General features: G+C 42.8%; 1 protein-coding gene across 1 annotated transcript in view; it reads left to right on the forward strand.

The window, feature by feature from the left end:
- The first annotated feature begins 296 nt into the window (after window positions 1-296).
- RAD21 (RAD21 cohesin complex component) overlaps window positions 297-22200 on the forward strand; it is a 32416-nt gene continuing 10512 nt past the window's right edge. Inside the window, exons 1-8 of the mRNA XM_074943922.1 lie at window positions 297-458; window positions 10412-10582; window positions 17202-17331; window positions 18606-18705; window positions 19356-19462; window positions 20600-20803; window positions 21491-21616; window positions 21804-21926. Coding sequence (XP_074800023.1) covers window positions 10439-10582; window positions 17202-17331; window positions 18606-18705; window positions 19356-19462; window positions 20600-20803; window positions 21491-21616; window positions 21804-21926 — 934 coding nt within the window. The 5' untranslated portion in view covers window positions 297-458; window positions 10412-10438. The remainder of the gene's footprint in view (window positions 459-10411; window positions 10583-17201; window positions 17332-18605; window positions 18706-19355; window positions 19463-20599; window positions 20804-21490; window positions 21617-21803; window positions 21927-22200) is intronic.

Here is a 22200-nt window from a genome sequence, read left to right on the forward strand (position 1 = left end):
GACCACGCGCAATTCTTCTTCCTCGGCTCGTTCTCCACGGCCCGGGCCCTAGCCCCGCCCCCTTTCCTTAGGCCTTGTCAGTCTCAGCGGTTGCGCATGCGCCTTTTCAGCACCTTTCGACGCTCCGCCCTTTTCCGTCGTTCTGCTACTGGAAGGCCGGGGCTCGGGCGCACGCGCATTTGGTATCTTCTTGCCTTCCCTGCCGGAGTCCTGATCGTCATAGTGGTTGCAGTTCCGCGCATGCGTGTTTGGTCTCCGTGCCGGGAGGGGGGCATTTTAACAGTAAACATCCTGCCGATTTGAACGGCGGGTTTGGGCGGCAGGAAGGGCTGCGGCCGCCATCTTGTTTGTTTGAGTGGCTCGGATCGGGGAGGAGGCGGAGCGGTGCAGTTACCGAGCCCGGCCCCGGCCCCGCCAGCCGCTGCATTGGCCTCCCCTGCCGCCACGCAAGACTCGGGGTAAGGAGCCGGCCTCGCTGCGCCCGCCGCGGCGGAGCAGGCAGCGCGTCCCGCGGGGGGATCCGCCGCCGTCCGAAGGGCGGGGGCGGCCGGGCTCAGGGCGCTGCGCTTCCTCCGGGACGCGGAGAGGCCTAGTCCTCGCCGCCCCTTGCTGCCGCTGGGCACCGTGGCCCGCTGCGCCCGGGGCCCCTCCAGCCGAGTCCGGGAGACGGAGAGACGCGGAGCTTTAATGTGTCTTCTGGGGCCGCTTCCCCAGAGGCGCGCGGGGGTTGCGGCCAGTGCCTGTGGGAGCCGGGAGGGCAGCTCCGTAGTCCGCTGCCCCCTGGAGCGTGTCCCGCTGTCGAGCGGAGACGGGTGAGGCCCGTGAGGGAGCCCCGGGCAGGCAGCTCGGAGCAGTTCGGCGTGAGCCAGGGGTGGGGGAGCTGCTGCAAAACTTCTCCATAAGCGAAGGTGACGTGCCCCCAAATCCCCGCTTCCTAGCCCCTGGGTGCGGCCCTGAGCTGCTGGATGTGAGGGGCTGCTGCCGGCGTTGGATCCGTGTGCAGCCCGGGGCACCGGGCAGGTGATTGGGGGCGGGGGGTTCAGTGCGTGTCTGGCGGCGGTGCGCTTTTAAATGTGAAGCGATCGGAGGCACTCGGTAGAAATCTTTGCTTCCCTCTGCATGGCGCAACTAATTTATATTCATATAGACTATTATGTGGGACACTATTTTGCGAACCTTTTCCTGAAACTGTAAACTCTGGGATTGGGTTTATGGGCGATTGCTCTTGGGGTTGTGGGAAGTGAACCTTTAGAAGGGGGGGACCTGAAAGGGAAAAGTTTGAGAACCCACTTACACTAGAAAATATGTTTTTGGAGGGATGGGTCAGTCCTGTATTAGCAGAGGTGGATAATTAGGGCTTTTCTACTAGCAGTAGTTAAACTAATCGCTAGTTATTGTATTAAGTGGTACATCAAAGAGCTATCCCTGTTACGTTTGCTCGATTTTTAGAGTTGAGGTTTTTGGGACAATAGGATTGCCTGTATTGCCCTCTACATGTTTATAATATTTGTAGCTCTATACTATAATGACTGTAATCTAATCCTGTCTTCATGGTTTCATCTGGTCTCCTGCAGAAGTCAGGAAGGATCTTTCTCTCACACACACATACACTCCTGATGTACAACTGTATTCTGGAGGTGGTAGGGGGGTTGGGCTCACCTTCCTCTGAAGCATACCACCCACCACACCTAGAGATGGGATACTAGCTGGGGTGGACTGGTGCTCGGAAGTGGCACAGAGAATCTTGCTCACATGCTTATGCTCTAGCTGATCACTAGATTTGGTGTTTGGAAGGAATTTTCCCCAAGATCAGATTGGCAGGGTCCCTGGGATTTTTTTCACCTTCCTGTGCAGCATGAGAGGAAGCATGGATTGTGTGCTGGATATATCTCAACTAAGTGATTCTCTGCCATCACAGGGATCTTGGGATCCCTGCTGTTCTCAAGTGATGGTGCGCAACACTTTAGCCTCCTGAGGACTAAAATTATCTTTTTTAACTGAAGTCCTTGGACTCAACATAGGGGTATATGGGTGAAAAACTTAATGACTTGTGATGTGTAGGAGGTCAGAATAGATGATCTTGTGATTCCTTTTAGCTTTTCTGAAATCTGCCTCAGAATCACCCTGCCTGCCAAAGTTCAGCTGTAACAGTCACGTTTTCCTTTTTTTTAAATGTTTTTTTTGTTGCTGTCTTATTTAAATTAATTTACCTTGTTCGTTGAATTTGAACACTTTGGGCAAGAATATTTCAGAATTTCTACAGTAGTTTCTCTGGCCAAGATTCAGCAAACACGTGCTCTCTTTCACAAATGTGAGTAGTCTTCTTGACCTGTCTTTTGTAGGATCAGGGCCTTAATTTACTTTCTAAAGACTTGTAAGCATGTGGCATGCTGTGAATTTCTAAACAGTAATTAAAACAAAATGAACCCAGTATATTGACAATCTGAGAAAGTGGGTAAGGTGGGAAAATTGGCAGATAAGTTATTTAAGTTAGTCAATTATAGAGAAGATTGTGAGGAACTTCAGGGACCTAATCAAGCTAGATAAATTGACAGATACTGTGGTAGACTAAGTTCAGTGTTGGTAAAAGCAAAATGTCCATTGAAGGGAAAAATTTGAACTAGCCTGGCCATTAACTTAACTCAGGAAAGGGGCCTGGCCCTCATTGTGGGAGCGAAGAACTACTCAGTGTGAAGCTGTGGTCAAAAAAGCAAGAAAGACATTAAGATGCATAAGTAACAGGATGGAGAATAATATTAAAACTATGCTATTATGTAAATCAATTGAATACCCTCATCTGGAATATTATGTGCAGTTTATCTGACTCAAAAAGGATATAGCAAAATTAAAGGGGCTAAGGGAAGGGCAGCAATAATGTGGGGTATGGAAAAACTCTGGTATGAGAAGTGACTGAAAAGATGGGGGTTTTTTTACCTTAAGAGACAAATGCGATGTAACATGATAAAAAGTATATAAAATAATGATATAGAGAAGGTAGGATCAGGAACTTCTGTTCTCCCTTTCTCTTAACCAAGAACAAAGGAACATGATGGCAGATTCAAACTGATAAAAGGAATTTTTCATGCAGGGTGTAATTAAAATGTGGAAAAGCCCAAGATTTTAACTAGATTCAAAGAGCTGTTGGACACTTACAGGGCTAACGAGTATTTCCAGAATTACAATAGTTTAAGGCTAATACATTTCAGAAGGGGTATAAAACCTAATGCTTTAGGTTTAACCCAGTCTCTAATGACTGGAAATTAGGATGAGACTTTCTGGGGGGCAGATTATGTCACATCTGCCCATTCTGAGGTTTTTTGCACCTTCCTAAGACACATCTGGTGCTGGCCGTTGTCCAAGACAGGATGCTGGGGTAGATGGACCAGCGGTCTAATTCAGTGTGGCAATTCCAACATACTTTTTTTCAGTTTTACTTTATATACACGGTGTGGTCAAATGTACAGACACAGTATAGTCAATTTTCCCGTGATTGTTTTGGTCTTTCTACAGCAACGTAGAGACACGCTTTAAACAAAATAGGAATATTTGATTATCAAAACACAAATAGGCAGGAAGGTTCAAGGACAACTGTAGGATTTGAAATAATTTTAACTTGATTAGACTTCAGTTTGGTGTCCCTTTTTAAAAGGACACATGTTTGACAGGGCCAAAATTTGATCATAGCAGAAAGTTTCCCAGTCTGAGATGAGTGGGGCTGCACATGAGGTGCCCAATAGGTTTGCTGGGCAGAAGAATAGATCACTGTTTAGAACAGTGGTTCTCAACCAGTGGTCGGGGGCCATGAGCAGGTTTCAGGGGGGCTGCCAAGCATGGCCAGCATTAGGCTTGCTAGGACCCAGGGCAGAAAAGCCAAAGCCCTACCATGCAGGACTGCAGCCTGGTGCCCCAAGCATCCCCACCCGGGGCTAAAGCCGAAGCCTGAGCAACTTAGCTTCACATGGGTCCTGCTTGCTACCCCCCTAACATCAGCCCTGGCTTTTATATGCAGAAAAACAATTGTTGTAGCACAGTTGGGCTGTGGAGTTTTTCTAGCATCAGAGGGACTCAGAAAGAAAAAGGTTGAGAACCCATGGTGTAGAGGAAAGTTGTAGGATCCCAGATCTGATCCATTGCTTCTTTAGTTAAAATGGCAGGTGGCTACTTGAAAGTAATTACAACGAGGAGTCCTTGTGGCACCTTAGAAACTAACAAATTTATTTGGGCATAAGCTTTCGTGGACTAGAACCCCCTTCATCAGATGCATGGAGTGGAAAATACAGTAGCAGGTATAAATACACAGCACACGAAAAGATGGGAGTAGCTTTACCAAGTGGGAGGTCAGTCTAACGAGGCAATTCAGTTAACAGTAGGATACCAAGGGAGGAAAAATCACTTTTGTAGTGGTAATGAGAGTGGCCCATTTCAAACAATTGACAAGAAGGTGTGACTGAGTTGGGGGAAATTAGGTTTTGTAATGACCCAACCACTCCCAGTCTTTATTCAGGCCTAATTTGATGGTGTCCAGTTTGCAAATTAATTCCAGTTCTGCAGTTTCATGTTGGAGTCTGTTTTTGAATTTTTTTGTTGAAGAATTGCCACTTTTAGTTCTGTAATCAAGTGACCAGAGAGATTGAAGTGTTCTCTGACTGGTTTTTGAATGTTCTAATTCTTGACATCTAATTTGTGTCCATTTATTCTTTTGTGTAGAGACTGTCTGGTTTGGCCAATGTACATGGCAGACATTGCTGGCACATGATGGCATATATCACATTGGTAGATGTGCAGGTGAACGCGTCCCTGATGTAAGGAGAGTGGTCACTTTAGATAAGCTATTACCAGCAGGAGAGTGGGTTTGTGTGTGTGTGGGGGGGGGGGGGGGGGGTTTGAGAAAACCTGGATTTGTGCTGGAAATGGCCCAACTTGATTATCATACACATTGTAAGGAGAGTGATCACTTTAGATAAGCTATTACCAGCAGGAGAGTGGGGTGGGGGGAGGTATTTTTTCATGCTTTATGTGTATAAAAAGATCTTCTACACTTTCCACAGTATGCATCCGATGAAGTGAGCTGTAGCTCACGAAAGCTTATGTTTAAATAAATTGGTTAGTCTCTAAGGTGCCACAAGTACTCCTTTTCTTTTTGCAAATACAGACTAACACGGCTGTTACTCTGAAACGCGTCCCTGATGGTGTGGCTGATGTGGTTAGGTCCTATGATGGTGTCCTTTGAATAGATATGTGGACAGAGCTGGCACCGAGGTTTGTGGCAGGGTTTGGTTCCTGGGTTGGTGTTTTTGTTGTGTGGTGATTAGTTGCTGGTGAGTATTTGCTTCAGGTTGGGGGGCTGTCTGTAAGCGAGGACTGGCCTGTCTGATACAGACTAACACGGCTACCACTCTGAAAGTAATTAATTACCCTTCCTGCATCTGTTGTGAGCCCTAATATTGTTGGTTGTAGGAGCAGCTCACGTGCACAGGTGTATAGTCAAGGAGTACCAGGCCAACCCAAGCTTCTCTTTGCACATCTAGCAGTTAGTTCAGCATTGGGTTGTATCAGATGTCCTATTGCTCTCCCCCACCACCATCTGTCTGCGCTTTTCTGGAGAGAAGAGTCAGACCAAAAAAAGTAAAGGAGAGAAAAGAAAGAAACAAGGAAAAGAAAATATACTGGATTGGTCCTGCTTTGAGCAGGGGGTTGGACTAGATGACCTCCTGAGGTCCCTTCCAACCCAGATGTCTATGATTCTACGACAGAAGCATGAGAAAAAGGCAGCAACAGTTGCTGCCATGCTGCAAAGGATCGTGGGTGGTGCCTGTGCACCCCAGGTGGGGATTCCAAGAGGAGAAAGTTGGTAAGCACTTCAGTAATAATTCCACTGGAAATGTATTTTAAAATTTGTACAAACTGCATGAGAATGTATTCTCATTGCAATTTTGGGATAGTGCATTAGAACTTAGAAGTGATGCTGACTTGTGTATTTTTTTTCAAGCAGACCACATTGAATAAAGTAGACATTGCAAATAGAAATTAATGTTTTAATGTAAGGTGTTGTAACTTATAAATGCATTTGTTAAATTATTTTTAGTCTAGTAACGTCACTCCTTAAATTTTCCTCTATTTATATGTATAACTTTCTGTGGCAGCATGTCCATAATATATGGAGGAAAATTGCTAATCTCTGCCAGAAGCAATTTACTTCTACTTTGTTTCCTCTTTTCAAGATTTTCAATACTTGAAACAAGTAACTCTCATTCTTCTCTAACATTACACTTAAGTTTCAGGCTATCCATAACCCTTGCATAGATTTAGCTATTCTCAGTGCTAGTCCTGTGAAACATCAGCATGCTGACCATTTACCATTTGGACTTCCTATCCCCATCTTCCCCACAACAAAAGTGTAAATAGGTTCCCAGCCCTGTTTGTTGTATTAATGACCTGTTTGTGTGAAAGATTAAACCTTTCCATATTGCATTGGGGAGCACTTCCTTGCTCCCCCTTCTCCCCCCAAATGCCCATGTATATTCCCTGAATAGAAGAAATAAACAATTTGTCCTCACAAGGACCTAATCTTGTTACCCCCTTAGCATTAGTGCTTGTGTGTTCCTGGCACTGTAGGAAAGTTACTTCCTCTTGTAGCTCTAATGTGGGGAGCATGCAGACTGAGTGCAGCAATATTGCTGAAAGATAGTAGTGGTAAAATAGCAGCTGCTAACATGGCTATCTGTGCTGATGGGGAACTGGAGTGAACACAGTTGCTTTTATATCTTATTGGTCCACATAATGCTTTTCATGTTTAATGGGAAGCCTTCATTATATTTTCAGGCCTGAGTCAAGTATGTTTGATCTTTCCTTGAAGTTTAAGCTATATATTTTGAGCTGATTGTGAACATGTCAAATCTAATAATTATGCCAATCCACAAAAATCAAAGAACAGTTTTTATAACTGGAGTTGGAAGGCTGTGACAGAGTAATGCTGATGGCTTTAACTCCTCACTCCTTCTCCATTCTCTTATTCCTAATGTTTTTGAGAAATATTGCATTGTACAACAAACCCACCTCATATATTTGTGGAATACTTTTTTAAACCCATTGCACTGAGAAATACAGTTTCTGATTTATAGTGTCCCCCTTCATTTGAAAATCTGGGTGATTCCCATAAAATTCCTCCTTCAGCATGTCTTTTGGAGGATCCTCTGCATCTCTTCTTCTCCCCCCTCCCCCCCCAACTTTCAGTGAGGGTGCAACAGATTTCTGTCCTTGGGTCCTTTCTCTTCTCCCTCTTCACGTTAGCTGTGGGTAATCTCATTTGCAGATACAAATTCAACTACCACAACTATTTCTGGTGACTCTTAGATCTTTCTCTACTCCAGGCCTGTCTTTCTAGCCAAACAACAATCTCAACATGTCTCCCTGCCATGTGGATGTCTAGCCATAAACCCAAGCTCAACATGGCTGAAAGGGAGCTCTTCACCTTCCCCTCACCTCTCTTTTCTATCATTGTGAGCAGTACTACCATCTTTCCTGTCACTCAGGCCTGTAACCTGGCTGTCCTCTTCAACTCAGTCCTCTGCCTGACTTTTGGCAGTTCTTTCTGCATACAATCTCTAAGATTTGGCTTTTCCTTTCATCCACACTGCTAAAACTCTCATCCAAGTTCTCATCATCTCATTTCCCAATTAGTGCAACATCCTTTTCTCTAGCCTTAACAAATGCAAATTTGCCCTGCTCATATCCATTCAGATTGCTACTGGAAAAATCATTCTCATAGCACATTGCTTTGATCACATCATCCCTCTCTATGAATCCCTCACGGGCTCTCCCTTCTCTTTCACATCAAACATAAGATACTTGTCTTTACATTCAAGGCCCTTTGAGTCCTGTCCCCACCCTATCTATAATCTCTCATTCACTCTTGAGGGTTGAGTCCTGCCCCTGAACAGCTTGTAATGCCAACCTCCGTCACCCACTTCTTAATCTTCAAAGGAGTGCTTTTTTTAATGTGGCCCCATATGTTTGGAGGAGCTCCCTATAAACTTCTGTAAAACTTAACCCATTATACTACTTCAAACTTTTCCATGATGCCTACAAAAAAAATTAACAATGGTTAGGCTGCCAGTGTGCTGAGACACTACCTGTAATACTGACCTATATTGTTGCATTGTTTCCTTGTACTCCCCCATTTATCTGCCTGTATCCATCTTGTCATGTCTTATACCTATGCTGTAAGGTCTTTGGGGCACGAGCTGTTTTTTGTTGTTGTTGTTCTGTTTGTACAGTGTCTAGCACAGTGGGATCCCAGTTTGTGACTGGAGCTTGTTGGTGCTATGGTAATACTCTAGCACTAACAAAACACAAATTCCGATAAGTATAAACCAAATTACATGAGTGGGCATGCTGAGATCAGGTTGCAGAATATTGCACAACTGTGAAGTAACTGGAACAATGTAAGGGTATGTCTACACTGCAATTAAACACCCATGGATGTTGTTAGGGGCTGTTTAAATGCAGTGTAGACTTCTGGACTCAGCTTGGAGCCTGGGCTCTAGGACCTTGCATGGTGGGAGGCTCCCAGAGCTTGGGATGCAGCCTTAACCAGGAAGTCTACACTGCAATGAAACAGTCCTGCAGCCTGATTCAGTGAACCTGATTCAGCTGGCACAGGCCAGCCACAGTTTATTTGCAGTTTAGACATTGCAGTTCTGTAAACCCTTGGGACTACAGGTTTAAACGTGGCTTGGAATCACAGGAAGCCTGCATTCTGTATGCCACCCTGCGTTTTGGAAACTTTCCAGCAGGAGACAGTTGTCAGTTTTGCTAGAAATTGATGCTCCTCTGCTTGATGCATCGAATTAAACCGTTCTGGTCCTAGTGTCATATGCTGTGCCTGCTGGGGAGGTGTTCTGTATAGCAGCTTTAAAGGCATAAGTTTGATCCTCCATTATAGGTACAATGAGAGCGAGAGAAGGATAGAAGAAGCAAGACAGATGGTGATTGGACTTGCCAGGAGCTGGATCCGTCCTCTGAGGATGGTAGCATGCTCCCCTCCCCTTACTTGCTCATTTCTGATTAGATGACTGTTAGTGGTTTTGGTTTTCTACTTCCTGAATACACACACTTAATTATTGGTAAGGATACAATTTTTGTCACAGAGGTCACGGATTCCACGACTTTAGTGGACCTCCATGACTTCTTTGGCATCAGCTCCCACCACAGCAGCAGATCAGGAGCAGCTACCTGCGCCTGCTGCAGTAGCAGCAACCAGGGCTGGAGCAGCGGCTGACAGTCAGCCCCCAGCAGGACTCGGACTGTTAATCTCAATCTCAAACTTTTTTAGTAAGTCACAGATTGCGGGCTTCTATGAATATTTGTTTATTTCCCGTGACCTGTTCATGACTTTTACTAAAAATACCTGTGACAAAATTTTAACCTTAATTATTAGGTTCATACGGGTTTCCCCATAATCTGGTGATGGGATTGTAGTCTTATGTCTATCTCATATGGTGACCATCCCTCATAAATACAGTATATTTCCTCTTCTCAAAGCTGTTAGGAGTGGGCTCTTACACCACCAGCAGCAAGACTAAAGGACAATAGGAAAACCATGCTACACTCAGAGGGAAAGGGCTGTAGATAAGAAGAGTTCTTTAGGAAGGTTGGAATAAACATATGGAAGGCTTTTAAAATGAGCAAAACTCAACTTTTTGTTCTGGAATGAAAAGATGCAGGAACTGTTTGAAGATGGAAAGACTATGATTTTTGTGTGTGTGTGTGTGTGAAAAGTTAGGTCAGTAGTATTCCACATGTGCTGGAGTCTGAATAGCTGGCACTTGATAAGACTATGTAGAAGACTGTGGTGAATGGAGATGGAAGCATGAATAAAGATTTTAGAATGGAGGAGTCCTAGTGACTAGCATCGGGAAATAAGCTCTGGGAAGAATCATAGACAGGTCTAATAAGAGACCAAAGTTCATGGTCAAGGATGATACTAAACTTAGACCATTGCTGGCAGATGTTTGTCTAGGTATACTTAATCCTGCCTCAATGCTGGGAGATGGACTTAAATGGCCTTTTGAGGTCCCTTCCAGCCCCACATTTCTGTAGGTGACTTTTTTCTAGTTTACCTGCTCAAGTTTCCAACACAGTACAATTATACACTTATAAACATATAGCCACCAATGGGAAAAAAGAGCAAAACTCTCTCAATCTTGAACGAAATCCTTTCATGTTTCAAGGTATGAGGGGCATTTTCTGATCTACTTGAAAATTTCTGTCCTTTTTCTTGTACAAAACCATTCTAGAATCTTACTGGTTGAAAAGAAAACATGTGGATAGCCTCCAAGTGGCGCATATATACATATGATTTTTTGCAGTAACCCAATTCAATAGAAAATAATTACATTTTTCTTTACAGGTTTGCACCTTATAGGCGGCTGGGACAATGTTCTACGCCCATTTTGTCCTGAGCAAGCGTGGGCCGCTGGCCAAAATCTGGCTAGCGGCCCATTGGGATAAGAAGCTAACCAAAGCCCATGTATTCGAGTGTAATCTAGAGAGCAGCGTGGAGAGTATCATCTCACCGAAGGTATTTATTTTACAGTGATCTTGATGTTAATGTTGCTGGTTCAGCAGAGATAAATTATGACAGCACATGATCAATATACAAGAACTAACTAATATACTGATGCCTTAACCTGAAAAATTCTAAAAATGTTAACTTTTAATGAAAAAAGTATGCTCATTATTGTTTTAAATGAAGCATGAAATAATCCATGAATTCTAAGAAATAATCTGAGCTTTTCACTCAATTCTTGTTTTATAGTTTTGCAAGAAGTGACCAGGTTTCAGATTTGGTCCTTTGGTTAATAGGTTTTATGCAGAGTATCTTTATCTGAATTATCTTGACGTACCATGTGTATACATGGACATTTTTTATGGTGGTGGGAGTGGGAAAGGGAAAAAACATCTTGTACCTGTCAGCGGGTAGCTTTCAAAGGACTTAACGGTAACATTTGAATACACTTGTCATTGAGAGCTATTGAAATAAAGAATGATTATTTAAATACTCTTTCTTGCCCTTAATGTTCAAAGGGTTGAAAAATGTGTAGTTGATAGCAAGTAATGTTATTGAGTAGCTGAGTACAGTTATCCCCAGGCTATGCCCTAAGTTGCCTTTGGTGCTTTGCTTGGTATTAGCTACAGCCAACAGAGCAACTGTGAAAGGTGCTGAAGGACACAACCTCAGAGTTAAGGGGAGAGAATGGAACGCTTTCTTCTTACCAGATACCTACTAATCAGAGGGAAGGTTCTTCAGGTCTTGTGCATTCGTGGATGTCTTCGTTTTTAACTCACCTCTAAAAATGGACCAGTTATGTGGCACATAAGTCAAATATAAACTATTTTACTTGACAAGAGACATTTGGATGCCTTAGAGAAAAGCTTTTTTCCCTAAACCTAAAGCTTGTTTCCTAGTATCCATAAACACGTTCTTCAGCTAAACAGATGTTCTTGCTGTCAATTCAGTGCAGCTAATATGATCTTTACAAGACTTATAAATATACACAAATAAAATAGCTGAATTCTCTATTTATCAGAGCACTATAGATGCATGGTGCTTTACAGAACAGGCTGATTCCCTGTCTACAAGAGTTTGTAATGGAAAGGTATGTTTACACTGGCAGAATTACATCACCGCTAAGAGAGCACTGAAGGGAAACTACTGTTGTGTGTTCACACTGTCAGCTGCCTGTGCAATAGCGTGTTCACACTTGCGGCGCTTGCAGCGGTATTTGGAGCAGTGGACTCTGGTCAGCTATCCCGCAGAGCATCTCTTCCGCTGCTAAGAATTGTGGGAAGGCGGAGGGGGTTGCAGGGCATCCTGGGTCCTGTCCCAGTGCCCCATGATGCATTGCTTCACATCCCAGCAAATCCTGTGCTTCCGTCCACATTTGGCACCATCTTTCAATGGTCTGTGTACTGCGTGCTCTTCCTCTTCAGTCTTCAGGAATGGATCCTGCACTGTTGACCAATATGCTGCTCGCTCTCACTAACACGTCACGAGTAGCAGTGGAGTTATTCCTTAAACAACAAAGGCAAGAGGAGTTTGACAGTAATCTCACCAAGCGTAGTAGCTACGACATGAGATTGTTTGTGGCATTCACGGATGAGCTGGCCACACTGGAATGCCACTTTTGGGCTCGGGAAACACGCACTGAGTGGTGGGATCACATCGTCATGCACGTCTGGGATGACCAGCAGTGGCTACAGAACTTTCAGATGAGGACAGCCAGATTCATGGGACTGTGATGAGCTTGTCACAGCCCTGCGGTGCAAGGACACGAGAATGAGAGCTGCCCTGTTGTTGAAGTGCGTGGTGATTGCACTGTGGAAGCTGGCTACTCCAGACTGCTGCCAATTGGTCACTAACCAGTTCAGAGTGGGAAAGTTGATTGTTGGACTCGTATTGACGGAAGTGTGCAGGGCCATTAATCACATCCTGTTCCAAAAAACCATGACTCTGGGCAACGTGCGTGACATTGTGGATGGCTTTGCACAAATGGGCTCCCCTAACTGTGGAGGGGCGATATATAGTCTGCATATTCCAATTCTGGCACCAGACTATCTAGTCACTGAGTACGTTCATTAGAAGGGATATTTCTCTATGGTTCTCCAGGTGCTTGTGAATCACTGTGGGTGTTTCACAGGCATTAACACAGGCTGGTCCGGAAAGGTGCATGACACACGCATCTTTCGGAACACTGGCCTGTTCAGGAAGCTACAAGCAGGGACTTTTTTCCCAGACCAGAAGATCACTGTAGGGGGAAGTCAAAATGCCCATTGTGCTCCTGGGAGACCCTGCCTACCCCTTAATGCCATGGTTTATGAAGCCATACATGGGGAACCTTGAGAGCAGCAAGGAGCGGTTCAATAAGAGGCTGAGCAAGTGCAGAATGACTGGTGAGTGTGCTTTTGGCTATTTAAAGGCCCGCTGGCGCTGTCTATATGGGAGGCTGGACATGGCCGACGACAATATTCCTATGCTTATAGCCGCATGCTGTACACTCCATAATATTTGTGAAGGGAAGGATGAAAGCTTCACTCAGGGCTGTACCGCTGAGGCTCAACGCCAGGAGGCTGAATTTGGACAGCCAGAGACCAGGGCTATTAGAGGAGCGCAGCGCAGGGCCATAAGGATCAGGGATGCCTTGAGGCAGCAATTTGAAGCTGAAAGCCACTAATATTTGTTGCTATGCTCGGGAGCACAGTGCTTGTAATGCTAGGAGGTGATTGTGATTGGTGCAGACAATGCACTGTGAAGGTTTAAGAAAATTGCCTGTTGCTTTGCAGGGCTCTGTTTGCTTTCAATTAATGGAATAAAGATTGCTTTCAAACCAAAAAAATTATTTTATTAAAAAAACAACTGGAGGAGAGAGCCAAAAAAGCAACACATCAGCACTGTGGGGGATGGGGGTAGGGAGGGTCCCAGGAGGAGGTGGGGTCCCAGGACGGTGAAATATTTGTGTATGTCCAAATATCGTATGCAGCCTTGTCCTGTGGAGTATAGTGCAGCGGGTACTGGTCTTCAGCAAGGCTAAACTGCAGAGGGATGGGTGTTGAGTACAGTGGGTACTAAGAGTCTGGAGGGCTGGACTGTGATGGGGCAGGAGTGGAATGCAGCGGGTACAGACTGGAGCCAGGAGGTTGATAAGTGTGTTGGCAGCGTCTGAGGGGAATCATGATAAAGAGTTTTGTGACAGCCACTGCAGGGGAGAGTGGGCGCAGAGGTGCTCGGTTTGTAGTGCTATTAGCACCCGGAGCATGTCCACTTAGTGCTCCATAACGTTTAAGAGCCGCTCCATGGCTTCGTTCTGGCACGCCGTGTTCTCCTTTCGGTCCCTCTTCTCACTGTTCCGCCACTCCTTCAATTCTTGTTTTTTTGCCGTGGAGTGCATCACAACATCACGCAGAAAGTCCTCTAGTTTGTCGTGGCTGCTTTCTAATTCTGCATAGCCGTTCAGCCGGCAATAACAAAGAGGGAGGCTGGGCTCCCATGGTCATATCTGTGAAGCCAAAATTCAACATTTTACAGCAGCAGTATTGTTTGCAACACTCAGACCACTGATTCAGTGATTTAAAACACAGCCACTATTCACATACCTGTCACTAACTGGCTGACCCCAGGCAAGCACACATGAGCCACAAGACCCCCAAAGTGGTGAGTAACTGCAGGAGCAGGGGAAATCAGTGTTCCAGGACTGTACTGTACACTGGCATGTGGCTCTTGGGCAGAGCCAGCACGGGGGGGGGGGGGGGCTCCTTATAATTACTGTCCCCACATTTTCCACAGGCTGTGTTGATTATGGAAGATTTCTCGATGCTGAGGGTGAGAAGGGAATCAAGGGAGGGTCTTCTCCGAAACTACAGCTTCCACCCTGGACCTTATGTGGCTCGCCTGTGTGCAGCAATGGTTCCCCCCCATCCCCCACAGTGACAGCAGAGTGGCATGGGAAAGTTACCCTTAATGGGGCAAGAAATAAAGCAGCTCTGCCAAAGAACCTGCGGCAGCGGATTACCCAGTATGTCCATGAGTGTTTTGTGGAGCTCTGGGGCAGATTCCCGTGAAGTGAGGGAGTGAATAAACACCCTGTTCCGCCGCTCAGACAAGGCATGTGGTGGTACGCGCATCATAGAGACGAAAGCCTGCTTTCTGCAACCCTGCTGCCCCCAACAACTCACTTCTTCAGCAGTTCCCAAAATCAGAGTCACTTCCTCTCCTGTTTGCACTTCGCCAAGCTCTGACCAGTGTGACTGGCTAGTCTCTTCCGGGGTTGAGAAGAGTTCCTGGATGCATGCATTTCTGACCTCTGGGTCCCCCTCCACATCCTTGTCCAAGTTTTCTTCCTCCTGGCTCAGTCTACTCTCTACTGCACACGAGCCACCGAAGTATCCACAGTGGCCTTCGCGGTGGAGGTGGGGTCGCCAGCAAGTATCACATCCAGCTCTTTGTAGAACCGGCAGCTTGTGGGCACAGCACCAGAGCAGCGGTTTGCCTCCCTCACCTTGTGGTAGGCGTTCCGCAGCTCCTTCACTTCAGTGTGTCGCGGTCATGGCCCCTTTCTGTCATGCATTGTGAAATCTGTCCTTAGGTAGCATAATTCCTATGGCTGGAGCACAGCTGTGACTGGACAGCTTCCTCTCCAAATGCTGATGAGATCCAGCAGCTCGGCATTGCTCCAGGTGGGGATCACCTGATCCCTGGAGCAGGCATTGTGACTGAAAAGATACGCTGAGACCACTGCACACATCACCGAGCAAACAGGAAGGGGACTTTCAAAATTCCCAAGAAATGTAAGGGGTGGGGCTTACAGTTGGTCACCTAAGGGCAGGGCAGTAGAGTTCAAACCGATGACCAGAGAGGCAAGAACAGGCATTGTGGGACACCTCCCGGAGGCCAGCTGGAATGCTGTAATCGACCAGGGTGTCTATATTGGCACAGCGGCACTGTAGCCTTGACACAGAAAGCTGTACATCTTTCATCGGGGTGGTTTATTTTAGTGTGCAGTTTCTGCGCACTAAGTGGTTTGGTAGTGTGTACACCTCGGGAGTTACACTGCAGAAAGCTGCTTTACTGTGCAGAAACTTGCCAGTGTAGACAAGGCCTTAGTTAAAGACGAGAACCTCATTAGATAATCCAGGGAGGAGTCAGAGAAAGTAGGATGAGAACGAAGGCAGTGGAAATGCTCACTCACAGGGATTATGCATGTACCTTGAGGCTTGCAAGGATTTTTGTAAGACTTTCAGAGCCAGGCATTCTTAATCTCTGGAGTTTTTCTTCTTTCTGTAAGATTTTTATCTGATTTCTGGAGGTTTAGAAGAGCTTTTATTATTGTGTGTAATAAAAGCCTGAGTATCGGTAATAATTCAGTTAAATTGAGGTTAGACGTTTTAGGACTTAATCATCCTGGGAAATCTTATTCCATTTATCCGTCAACACAGTTCTCGAACTTCTTCAGATTATGAGCCACTGAAGATGTTCTTTCCTGGCCACATCTTTTGACAACCACAGTCCTTCCCTGCAGCAAATACAATACTTGGTTACATAGAAAAATAACACTGAAACAGTTGGAGACTTGGTGAGAAGAGGACCGCAAATTTGCTTTAATGTGATGGGTACAGCTGCTTCTTTGTGCCCTTCCCAAAATTTTTAACTGTGCTGTTTTATTTCCTATTTTGGTGTGAAACTCTCCATTTACTATTAGTAAATCTTCCCTCATTGCCTGCAGTCACTTTTAACCTTATTTCTGGGTCAGTATGCAGTTTAGTTCTGTTCTTTGTATTTTTTGTATTATCATAGAGCTGGGGCCCCTGTTGTGGACCAGGAGGACCCCATTGTCCACCTATTAAATCCTGATCAAATTTGGGGACATCACCAGGATTGAAAGTTAACCAAAGAAACAAAAGCATGAAGGAGCTATACAGGATGCAGTGAGATGGGTTTGGTTTTGTGTGCTGCTTGCTAATTTATTCCAAAGCGACGGATGCTTCAGACTTACTTTATTTCCTTAACATTCAGTTTTTAATAAATAAAATTATTTGCTGTAATCGCTAGGCATGGTGACTCAGTGAATACCCTTTTGTTTGCAAATGTAACAGGCCTTCTCTTCATTACCAGTAAGCAAAAATAACAAACTACAGCTGCATGCAACTCTATACTACTAGATATGGTAGTCAAAATATTGGGCTTAAAGCTAGGAATTCCCTGAATTCTGATCCTGGCTCTGATGCTGTCTCCCTCTATGGTGTTGGACAGTTTCCCCATGCATAACATTGGAATACTTAGCAGCATCATACTGTGGGAACTGATTGTAAAGCTTTTTGAACAGCATATGCTATGTTAAGTATTACTTTTGTGATATGTCTTGAAATAGTACAAAGTACAATGTACAAATCGCTGTTTAGATTTAGTTGAAAGGATGGGTTTTGCAAACTACTTCACATTAATTAATATTGCCTCTGGCAGTATAAAGATAATTTGAGATGCTGTGCTTTACTGCTTATCCTAAAATTGATGTAAAAGGTGTATATCATAGGAAAAACTCTAGCAAGATTGGCTTACACTGAAGTTTTTTCTCCTGTGAAAGTACAGTTTTTTGTTTTTTATAAAAAAAGATATACCTATTGCAATCCAGTAAATATATTTTCAGGTGAAGATGGCGCTTCGAACCTCAGGACATCTGTTGTTGGGAGTTGTTAGAATCTACCACAGGAAAGCTAAATACCTTCTTGCGGACTGTAATGAAGCCTTCATTAAGATCAAGATGGCTTTTCGTCCAGGTACTTGTCCATATATCTTAAACACTTTCTCCCACAAGTTAAGTTACAATATGTAGTAAGACTTAAGCACGTATGCCGTTCTACATTCTTATTCCAATAGGGCAATCAGGAGAAGTTTGTGTTCTTTTGCATAGGGAAATACTATCTTTCAGTTGACTGGCTGAGGTTTGTGCTGACCAAAAAGCCTGCTGAAATTCTGCTTCTTCCCCAGCACTTCTTCAGTTGAGTGTTCTGGACTAAGGTTTCAGCACTCTTGTCAATAAGATCTATTCAGCTGGTGATATGGGGATGTGCTTGTTGTTAAATAGCTACATGTGCAATTGGGAAGCACTGAGCGGGATTTAGAAGCAGTGGAGTAGCAAGAGACCATGCAGGCAGGAGGTGAAAAGGGGAAATATAGAAGCAAGTTGTTCAAAGGGATCCTATCTTATAATCCTATTCCTTGTGCCTAAACATTTTTTGTCTACGATCGTAAAAGTAATACCTAAGCTACAGTAACGGAAAGAATATTTTTTTCATGGTGTGTATTTTGTGTTACTGAGTATACATCAAATATTGTATCACTGTTTTCCTTAGGATAGTCAATTTCTTCTATTGTGTGGATGTTTCACACAATAACAAAGAAAAATAATTTAAGTAGGAGAACATGATCGTAAAAGCAGAAGAATTGGCAGGGAGACTTGGAGGTTGGGAAGGAGGGAACAAATGTTAATACCTGGAACTGCTTTTAACCCAACTTTAAGTTGAGTAACTTAGTTGATTATTTCTGATTTTAGTGTGGGAATTGTAAAATTTTTTGCCAAATTAAAGTTGTTCAGATGGGACTTCAGTGGAAGCTTCTGGGTGCTCAGTACTTCTGAATCCAGTCTACTTATGTGCCTAATTGTGGCCTCTGGGACTTAACTTTAGGAATCCGGGTTTTTTTACGGTGGCATATTTTTTAAAACTGGCACAAAACAGCTTTAACAAGATGTTGAGACTTGACGTATACAGCATTTTTCTTTGTTTTTTGGATCTCCCTTTCTGATCCAGAGTCTCAAGTATATGGCCATGGTTTTCAGTGGCATTTCACTGCCTGCTTTATTGCATTTAACTTTCATCTGTAACCTGCGTTTGGAGTGGGATTTTTCAGAATTGTTGAGCATTGGCTTGGTCTTTTTCCACTGAAGTCAGTGAAGACAATGGGAGTCATACCTAAGGGAGCAGAGAGGCCAACACTAAACGTATCTTTCGTGTAGATATAGAAACTTACGTCTGAGTGTTCTCCTTTTCAGGTGTTGTTGATTTGCCTGAGGAAAATCGAGAGGCTGCCTACAATGCTATCACTTTACCTGAGGAATTTCATGATTTTGACCAGCCACTGCCTGATCTAGAGTAAGCTTCCTTTCTCTTATTAAAGTAGGCTTGCTTTTCTGGAGTAGCAATTTCAAATCTGAATTTATAATGGCAGATAAGCACCATTTCAAATTGGATACTTCGCCTTTTTTAAAAATGAAATACTTTTTTTTGCCTGGGTTATTCCATAGTGGGAACTCCTGGAATGCAAATTGCTATGCTAATATTTATTTGGTTTACAGTTAAATTTAAAATATATTATGTAAATTGAGAAACAAGTCACAATATGTTCCAAGTTATTTACGCTTTCCTGACCATTTACTTTCACGCTCTTTGCTTTGCATTATATAAATTTAAATTCTTGCTGAATGTAGTTTGTTATTCCAAAATCGACCTTCGTGCCACAAGAGGCACAGTATATCTGTAGCTTTTCTTTATTCCTAGCTCCCTAGAAGCTGATCACAATTTCTATTGCCTCACTCTAAGTGTATCCTGAAGTCATATTTGTTTATGTTGTCATGTTTTTTTAGGTTTGTCTTCATGACTGTATTTGTACAAGTGCATGATATATTTCTATAGACTGGCTTCATAATAAAACAGTAGTCTGTTAAGTAACCTGTAAATTGTTTTAAATTGATCAAATATAATCAAGGAAAGTCTTTTAAAACTGTGTGTTCTTTTTATTTAAGCGATATTGATGTGGCTCAACAATTCAGTTTGAACCAGAGTAGAGTGGAAGAAATTACAATGAGAGAAGAAGTGGGCAACATCAGTATTCTTCAGGATAATGACTTTGGTAAAATGCTTTTATATTTTTAATATATGTACTAAGTTAGGTTTTGCTAGCTCTTGGACTGAAATGAAAGTTTCACAAATCATGTGGAAATACTACAAAGTGGGTTAATTTGCTCTGACAATTTTACATGAAATATCACTAAATGTGTTAGTCAGATGCTCTTACAAGAGTGAATACCCTCATTATAGGATGAGTTTTCCAAAAATCTGTCATCTAATAGCCAAAAAAATTCTTGCTGCTTGTAAAGAAGCAACAATAACCATTTGTCAGGTAGATTAATGCTTAAGTGAATGTGTGAAATGTTAATTTTCTCTTTAAACGTGGCAGTCTAAATTCATTAGCCAGCAGCTCTTTTCTTACTATTTTCATTGCATTCAGAAATTACTATTTGATCCCTTATAACTTTCTCTTAGTGACAAAGCAATTGCAATGATGAAAGTGATATTCTGAGATTTATTGTTTCAATATCTCTTGGTGTATAGTTGTACAAAGAGTGCTTTGAACTGATAAAAATGTGTATGAATATCCTAAAATTAAGTTTTCTGTGCACCATGCCTGTTTAATATTATCCATAAAATAGGAATCTGTTAATCAGTAGACTACACACGGGATTAATAGACCTCTCTGGTATTAATCTGTTTTTGGGTGTGCATTAAACACAAACTTCGTGCATAGGAAGCTTTCTTGGAATAGATACAATGGACTCTAAAATTAATATTTTAAATGTTTTGGTGCAGTACTGAAGCCATTCTCAATAGGTATGCTTAGGATATATTTTCTACATAAGAAAGATAACTGTTCAGGTGGAGGACAAGGGAGGAAGTTGTTTTGAACGAACCTATGAAATTAAAACAGCACTAAAGAAAGTGCCTTCAATGTGTCCACCATTAATTCTACATTTAAAAGAGTAATTAATCGATAAATTGTAAGAGTTGAAAACTATAGAAACATAATTGCATTTTTGTGAACAGAAATAACTGTAAAACTTACTGAGAAATTAGTTATAGAACTAAATTAATAATTCTTTTTTCTAGTGGGTCATTTTTTCATAGATTAAGTGAAGCGATTAATGTTCTGCTTGTTGATTTGCTTAAACCTAAATTCTTTATCTGTTTGGCTAAAATTATATTCTTACAGGTGATTTTGGAATGGATGATCGTGAGATGATGAGAGAAGGTAGTGCATTTGAGGATGACATGCTAGTGAGTACCAGTGCTTCCAATCTTTTACTGGAGCCCGAACAGAGCACCAGTCATCTTAATGAGAAAGCTAACCACCTAGAATATGAAGACCAATACAAGGATGACAATTTTGGAGAAGGAAATGATGGAGGAATATTGGGTATGTTTGAAAAATTAGTGTAGCAATTGGGTTTTGTTAACTGTGCCTTATCTTCTATCTAAATTGTAAGCTCTCTGGGGCAGGGGCCATGTTTTGTTGTTTGTACAGTACCTAATAATAATTACCCCAGTAAACATTTCATGTAAATTCAAACTGCATACTTTAAAATAAATCACTTTCCAAATTCAAGACACTCCACTGTACATGTGAGACTTGGAAGAGAAACTAGTATGTGAATCTTCTGGCTCATTTTAACCCCTCTGACTCTTTTGGGAGGCATTGAATTTATACCAATGAGACGGTTAAATGTTGGATCCTTTTTTCCCCTGAACTTTAAAAACCCTGTGGAATTCTTGCATGGTGGACTTAATGTTTGCATGTTACACTTAAGCTTTGCATGCAATTGAGAAGTCAGAACATAAAAGCGTACTAAGAAAACAGACACAAGTGTGACAGCTAACTTGACTTAATATTGTTGTTTTGCTGGAGTTCACCTAAAAAACCCTACATTTTTTTTCTTTTGAAGGAGTATGACTGCTACAAAAAAAATTCAGATAGTTTGTGTATCTTTAGTATTTTAGTTTCTTGTGCTGTTACAAGTATACAACATTTTGATTACTTGGTTTTTTTGTTGTTGTTGTTGTTTTATGCACAATACCAAAACTGATTCTTTTGTCACTATTTCAGATGACAAACTTCTTAGTAATAATGATGGAGGCATCTTTGATGACCCACCTGCTCTCTCAGAAGGTGGGGTAATGATGCCAGAACAGCCTCCCCATGATGATATGGATGATGATGATAACGTATCAAGTGAGTATTTAATCTAGGACTAGGTTTCATTTCTTTTAAACTATGACTAGGAATTCTTTAGTTTCCTAATAAAACTTGTTGTGGACTGAAGTTTATAAAAGCTTGTGTTGAACCTGTTGATGTACTGTGGTGTTTTCTTTGTGTTCCAACTTAGTCCAAGATGTTCAACTTTTGTTTTGTTTGGTAGTGGGTGGACCAGATAGCCCAGACTCAGTAGATCCAGTTGAACCGTTACCAACTATGACTGATCAAACAACACTGGTTCCAAATGAAGAAGAAGCTTTTGCTTTGGAGCCTATTGACATCACTGGTAAGTAAGCCATTTGAGAACACTTTAATTGAAATATTTGAGACCTTTTGATCTAGGAAAACCTTGAGTTAATGGAATAGAAATGAATCTCTTGGCATTATTGCTAACTCGGTTTAGTGGGGTGTGTCCCATTTTCTTTTCAGAACATGGAATTTTGTGTTGCTTTCCCAATAAATTCACTTCCAGCTTTCTTAGCGCGTATACAGTGCAGTCACACATACTGGAATATCGGCCATGCTTAGTCCCTTGCTAAGGCAGAACCTCAAGTTTTTTG

The sequence above is a fragment of the Natator depressus genome, chromosome 2 (genome assembly GCF_965152275.1).
Source record: "Natator depressus isolate rNatDep1 chromosome 2, rNatDep2.hap1, whole genome shotgun sequence".
Lineage (NCBI taxonomy): Eukaryota > Metazoa > Chordata > Testudines > Cheloniidae > Natator > Natator depressus.